Source organism: Pelophylax lessonae (genome assembly GCF_965119305.1).
Source record: "Pelophylax lessonae genome assembly, chromosome: 5".
Classification (NCBI taxonomy): Eukaryota; Metazoa; Chordata; class Amphibia; order Anura; family Ranidae; genus Pelophylax; species Pelophylax lessonae.
In genome coordinates, this window is record NC_138772.1 from 239,252,270 (window position 1) to 239,259,336 (window position 7,067).

Consider the following 7,067-nt stretch of genomic DNA (forward strand, 5'->3'; position numbering starts at 1 on the left):
GGACCAGCATTGCTGGAGCAGAGCAACGCCTCTAGCTGCCAGAGGAAGAACTCCTCCAGTGAGGCCAGGAGAAAGGGAAAGGAAAGACAGGTGTTGGTGGTAGGGGACTCAATCACATAGAAGTGAGCACTGAACAGTCTGTTTACCGGGCGCTCGGGTTCGGCACGTCGCGGATCGGGTGGACAGATTATTGGGTGGGGCTGGGGAAGACCCAGCTGTCATGGTACACGTGGGTACCAATGACGTAGGCAGAGGAAGATGGAGAGTCCTAAACGATTTCAGGGACTTAGGAGCTAAGTGGAGTAGGACCTCCAAGGTAGTATTTTCAGAAATACTACCTGTACCTCGAGCCACACCAGAGAGGCAGCGGGAGATTAGGGAAGTTAACAAGTGGCTGAGAAGCTGGTGTAGTAAGGAGGGTTTTGGGTTCCTGGAGAACTGGGCCGACTTCTCAGTCGGCCACCGGCTCTTTGGTAGGGACGGATTGCACCCAAATGGGGAGGGTGCAGCCGTGCTGGGTGAGAAGATGGCCATAAAGTTAGAGGGGCTTTTAAACTAGGTGATGGGGGGGTACAGATGTAGAATTAGCCAGTGGAAAGCAAGATCCAGAGGGCACAAATGGGGACATAAGCAGTAGGATGTTCAGAGCTCCTAAACCCAGCCTAAAAACATCAAATGAGGATATATGTAACCGGTCAAAATTAAGAGGTTTATATACCAATGCCAGAACCCTGGCCAACAAGATGGGAGAGCTGGAGCTGCTGATGTTTGAGGAGGACTTAGATTTTGTGGGGATAACAGACTGTTTGACAGCTCTCATGACTGGATGGCGACCATTCAGGGGTATTCCCTTTATCGCAGAGATAGAGAAGGCAAAAAAGGGGGAGGGGTATGTCTGTATATTAAGAACAGTGCACAGGAAAATATGAGGGATGATAATGTAGCTATGGACGAGGTAGAATCCCTATGGGTAGAACTTCACAGGGAAGGCACTGTGGGGAAGGTAATATTGGGCGTATGCTATAGGCCCCCCAACCAGAGGGAGGAGGGGGGAGGCAGATCTCCTTTTACACATAGGATTGGCAGCAAGGATGGGAAAGGTCATTATAATGGGGGACTTTAATTATCCAGATATAGACTAGGCAGAAGGAACCGCAAATTCATCCAAGGCTCGGCAGTTCCTAAATGTTTTGCAGGACGATTTCATGGATCAGATGGTGAATGCACCGACAAGAAACAATGCGGTACTTGACCTATTGATTAGGAAACCTAAGGGTAATATAAGAACACTGAATTTCAAAAGAGCCAATTTCCCAAAACTGCGCTATCTGCTAGAAAATATCAAATGGGATAGAACCCTGGGAACAAAGAACACGGAGGAAAAATGGGAGTGCTTCAAGGGCATACTTAAAGGGATTGGCCAGTGCATTCCAAAGGGAAATACATTTAAAAGAGCAAAACAAAACCCTAGGTGGCTAACCTCCAACATAAAAATGCATATGCTAAAGAAAAGGCCTTCAAAATATACAAGACTGAGGGGTCATTGGTAGCATTCAAGCATTACAAAGAGTGTAATAAGAAACGTAAAGACGAAATCAAGGCGGCTAAAATAGAACACGAGAGACATAGCGGAAGAGAGTAAAAAGAACCCCAAAAAATTCTTTACGTATATAAACAGTAAGAAATCGAGGCCAGAACACATTGGCCCCATAAAAGACGATAAAGGAGATTTGGCCACAGAGGACAGAGAAAAGGCAGTAGTGTTAAATAATTTCTTCTCTTCAGTCTTCACAAAAGAATTGGGGGGGCTACACTAACCCAGCTTGTAAGGCCAAGCTAAATAACACACCTCAGGAAGTACCACCATGGCTAACAGAAGATAGACTTAGAGCTAAACTAGAGAAACTTAAATAAATCACCGGGACCGGATGGCTTGCACCCGAGGGTTCTTAAAGATCAAGAATAATGGTTAGGCAATCGCCTGGCTGAGCTCTTTAAGGATAGTTTACAGACGAATATGGTGCAAGTTGATTGAAAAAAAGCCAACGTGGAAAAAAGCCAATGTGGTACCAATATTTAACCACTTCCCCCTAGGACGACGTCATAAAATTTGCGGGGGTATACCGGGATGATGCCTCTAGCTAGAGGCATCATCCCGGTACAGTTGTTTGAAGCCGACGGTCGGCCCCCCCCCCTCCCGCCGCCTTCCGCGGCTTTTACCGGGGCTCCCGTCCCACCGGGAGCCCCGAGCACCCAGCCGGCGTGTCGGCCGGCTGGATGGAGTCCCGATGAATGCCGGAAACGGCATCGATCGGGTCTCCGATGACGTAACCCGGAGGCGGCGTCCATGACGTCACTTCCGGGTTAGTGTGCTGCAAAACGGCGCCAAATTTGAAAAACGGCTGTATGCAAAGACGCCGTTTTCGCCGTTTTGCATACAGGGAAGTGTAGTGGAGGGGTCGAGGGTCTTTTAGACCCTCGATCCCTCCATAAAGTGTACCTGTCACTGCATATTGCTGTCACAAGGGATGTTTACATTGCTTGTGACAGCAATAAAAGTGATCAGATTTTTATTTTTTTTTTTAAAAACTGTAATAAAGTTAAAAAAATAAATAAAATAAATGGGAAAAAAAATAAAAAATTTAGCCGCCCCGATCACCGTTAGCTCGCGCACAAAAAAAAACGTATACGGAAGTCGAGCCGCGAATGAAATCGCTGTTCAAACCACACATGTGAGGTATCGCCGCGATCGCAAGAGCGTGAGCAATAATTTAAAAAAAAGAGCTACACTCCAACTCTAAACTGGTAACCGTTAAATAAATTTAAAGTGTCGCCTATTGAGATCTCTATTGACCATAGTTTGTCGCCATCCCACAGGGGGGCGCAATTTTAAACCGAAACATGTTGGGTATCTTTTTACTCGGCATGACATCATCTTTCACAATATACAAAAAAAATGGGCTAACTTTACTGTTTAGTATTTTTTAAATGCAGTGAAATGTAATTTTTCCCCAAAAAAATTGCGTTTTTAAGACCGCTGCGCAAATACCGCGTGACAAAAAATATTGCAATGACGGCCATTTTATTCTCAAGAGTCTTTGCTAAAAAAATATATATATATAATGTTTGGGGGTTCTAAGTAGTTTTCTAGGAAAAAATACTGGTTTTAACTTGTAAACACAAAGTGTCCGAAATAGGCCTGGTATGGAAGTGGTTAAAAAAGGGCCGAGATATATCCCAGGTAACTATAGGCCGGTCAGCTTAACATCAGTAGTCTGCAAGATTTTGGAGGGGATGTTAAGGGACCATATACAAGACTTTAGTAATGAAAATGGTATTAGTAGTAATCAGCATGGATTCATGAAAAAATCGTTCTTGCCAAACCAATCTATTGACCTTCTATGATGAAGTGAGCTGCCACCTAGATATAGGGAAGCCTGTGGATGTGGTGTATCTGGACTTTGAACAGTAAGCGTTTGTGGGGAATGGTGTCAAACTAAGGAAGGTAGGTATTAGGGCTGTGCATCTTCACTTACCTCACGATTCGATGCGATTACGATTAGGGTCGCGATTCGATTCCGCGATGCATCACGATGCATCACGATTACTGCCCAATGCCCATGCCCAGCCCACTGCCCAATGGTTTTCAAAACTTTATAAAAAAAAAACAAACAATCAAGCAGTCACAAATAAAAGAATCCTTTTTATTTTCATTTGCTTCAAAGGACACTTTCCTGGACCCTGTCATGGCCTGCAAGCCCTGCATACTTTAGTGCACTTGCACTGCAAACATATAGGAAGGTCTGAAAATGCAAACAGCATAGCAGAGACAGACAACAATACTAGTATTTTACTAGAAGTAACAGTAAAATTAGTAAAAAACTGTAGTAGTGCAGTTTACTGCTTCATAAAAGAAAATATTAATATAAGCCAGGCCTACCACCATTTAAAGTACAACTAAAGGCAAAACTTGGATAAAGTTTGGCCTATAGTTGTATTTTAAGGCAAGCCAAGATAGAAGAAGCCAGCCAAGGTAATATTCTTGTGAAAATGGTCATCAAAAATTCCCACAAAACATTATATATAGATCCTTTTATGTGCATATGCATTGCAATAAATTCCAGATGTGCCATAACCTGTCCTCTACAAAACAGAGCACTTCCTGACTAGTAGCAAACATCAAGGGTGAACCTGGCAATAGTGCACTGCTGCATAACTTCCATGTTCACCGTGATGTTTGTTTCCCTCTGCAACTGCCAGTCAACTCAAGTGAGTTGATGGATTGGCTGCTAGAGGGGAGTTACAAATATAAGCTTTAAGCTTATCAATTCACTTATGTCACTTACTTTACAGAAAATGTTACCTGTCCTGCAGACAGTCTGTCTCTACCACGATTAAACCCAACTGAAGCCAAGCCAAAGCCACCATTAGAGGAAGGAAAACCCTTGACAGAGTAAATCATCAACTAAAGCTTAAACCTTGAGTAAATCTTCATGGGATCACAAAAAAACACACAACACGATTGTCTGCATCAGAATCATGAGAACTGAAGAAAGGTTTGGCATTGCCACACTGGTACAACTCAAGGCATATAGGTTAGGTCAGGTTTGTGTGTATTTGTGATCCAGTAAAGATTTAATCAAGGTTTTACGCTTCAATGTATGATTGATTTAATCTTTCAAGGATGTCCTTTCCTGTACCATGGCTGCCTGGCTTGCCTTCAGTTGTCTAGATACACTTTTACCTTTAGTATTTGTTTGGTTGAGGGAACCCCCTACACTTGCTATTGCTACAGAGTACAACAGACCAGCAGACAGACATGCATTGCAATAATTTCCAGGTGTGTGCCATAACCTGTCCTCTACAAAACAGAGCACTTCCTGACTAGTAGCAAATATCAAAGGTGAACCTGGCAATAGTGCACTGCTGCATAACTTCCATGTTCACCGTGATGTTGGTTTCCCCCTGCAACTGCCAGTCAACTCAAGTGAAGTGAGTTGATGGCTGCTAGAGGGGAGTTATACAAATATAAGCTTAAGCTTAAATAATTATCAATTCACTTATGTGAATGGACCATTTTTGAAAACAAGCAATTCTCCATCTCTCCAGTGCCAGAAAAGCTGTAAAAAATATAAAATGTTCCAGGTTCACTGCGATTGTGTTTGCCCCTGCCATTGCCAGTCAACTAAACACAGTGTGTGTGTGTGTGTGTCGTGACTCGTGACAACTCAAAAGCTTATACGCAGCCTCAGCATCAACTCAACACACACACACTGTGTGTGTGTGTGTGTTGAGTTAATGCTAGAGCTGCGTTATAAGCTCTTGAGTTGTCAGGACAGTCAGTCAGTCACGTTACAGAAAGAAAACTTTACCTGCACTGCACTGAGCAGCACTCTACCATGTCGATTACATCTGAAACTGAAGCCAAGCTAGCCAACAAGCCACCATTAGAGGAAGGAAAATCCTTGAGAGAATAAATTGTAAACTGAAGCTTAACCTTGAGGAAATCCTATGGGGGTCACATTCACAAACTCACAAATATAGTATATTACACAAGAATCCACAATTGGTGTTTGTGATCCAATAAGATAAGATTTACTCGAGGTTAAGCTTCAAATGTACAAGTTATTTCTCTCAATGATTTTCCTTCCTATAATGCTGCACCGTGGCTGGCTTGGTGTCAGTTGTCTAGAAGAAAATACACTTTAATATTATTTATTTGGTTGAGGGTTAAATGAACCCCTAGTACTTGCCTAGACACTTAGTGTGAAGCAACGGAACGGATTGGAAATGGACACATTGGACAGGACAATCTTCAAAAACAAACCATCAGTGCTATAAAGCTATAAAACAAGACTGGTGATGTGACTGACTGGTGACTGGCGGCAGACTGAATTAGTAATTACTAATTCATTAAAAACCTGAATTAGTAATTATTTCAGTGCTTAGCATTTGGGAACATGTAGGTTTTTCTGTAATAACACTAGATGATCCACATGCTCAGGTTTAAGACTGCTTATTTTCGCTGTTATAACATCTCCTGCAGTAGAGAAAACCCGCTCTGCAGATACACTTGTACCTGGGATACACAAGTATTGCTTTGACAGCTGAGAGAGGAGGGGGAATATGACCTCATGCTCACGCCACCATTTTAAAGGGTCCTCAGTGAGAGGCAGAGGTGGGGCTTTACAATATTTTTCCATTTCGTCTTCTGCCTTGGCATAGGGGGTCTTAGGTTCTATTGCACCATCAGTGAAAGACTGCCCCAGCAAAGTCATGAGCAGCGATGTTGTGGCCTTTTTTTTGGGAGGAGAATGGCTGTCCTCAATGGGTGTTGTTTCTGTTTCTTCTTCCACAGTTGCTTTTTCCCTAGGCACTTCATCCACATTTGTCCTTCTATTAGATGTAATCTGTGTGTTTGAACAAAAGATAATAGTATAAGAAGAGCTGAACTGACTAAGAGTGTGATTCATTGATGAGGTGTGGGAAACTGCACGGTAATCCATACCATACAGTTCCACTTCCCACACCGCATCAGTGAATGAGGGCATGTTATTACACAACACAATGTAGCTGAGCTTCTGTCTGGCAGGAAACATGATGAAATTCTAATTACCTCCAAAGATGCAGCCTCCTCAGTCACTCCTTTGTATATCTCCGATCTCTCCTCCTCTGTGAGAATAAAAGGCAGTCCTTTAAAGCGAGGATCCAGAGCAGAGGCTGTATGAAGGATCTTCTTCTCTGCCTCACTGCTGTACCTCTTCAGGAGATCTGTTTTGATTGCATTCTTGATCTCATGGGTCATGGCTGTGTCTCCCATGGTGTGTCATGCTCTGGAGCAGTTGTGCATTTAGAGGGGCAATGAGAGACACTGTTGGGTTGCGCTCTTCTGACATCAGCAAGGTTGCATCCTTCATTGGCTTTAATGCACTCACAGCGTCCTCTGCATTTGACACATCTGTTTCATTGAGAGTGCAGAGATCAGACTCTCCTTTTCTGACTTCTGGAGACAGCAAGGTGGCACAAACTGCAGGTTGTTGTTCTAAGAACCTCTCGACCATGTCATA

General features: G+C 43.3%; 1 protein-coding gene across 1 annotated transcript; it reads right to left on the reverse strand.

The window, feature by feature from the left end:
• Positions 1 to 5,945: 5,945 nt before the first annotated feature.
• LOC309555823 (E3 SUMO-protein ligase ZBED1-like) lies at positions 5,946 to 6,805 on the reverse strand (the record flags this gene model as incomplete). Its single annotated transcript, XM_082257989.1, has 2 exons — positions 5,946 to 6,410; positions 6,617 to 6,805. 2 exons carry the CDS (start codon positions 6,803 to 6,805, stop codon positions 5,946 to 5,948), a joined length of 654 nt encoding a protein of 217 aa, XP_082114115.1.
• Positions 6,806 to 7,067: the final 262 nt, after the last annotated feature.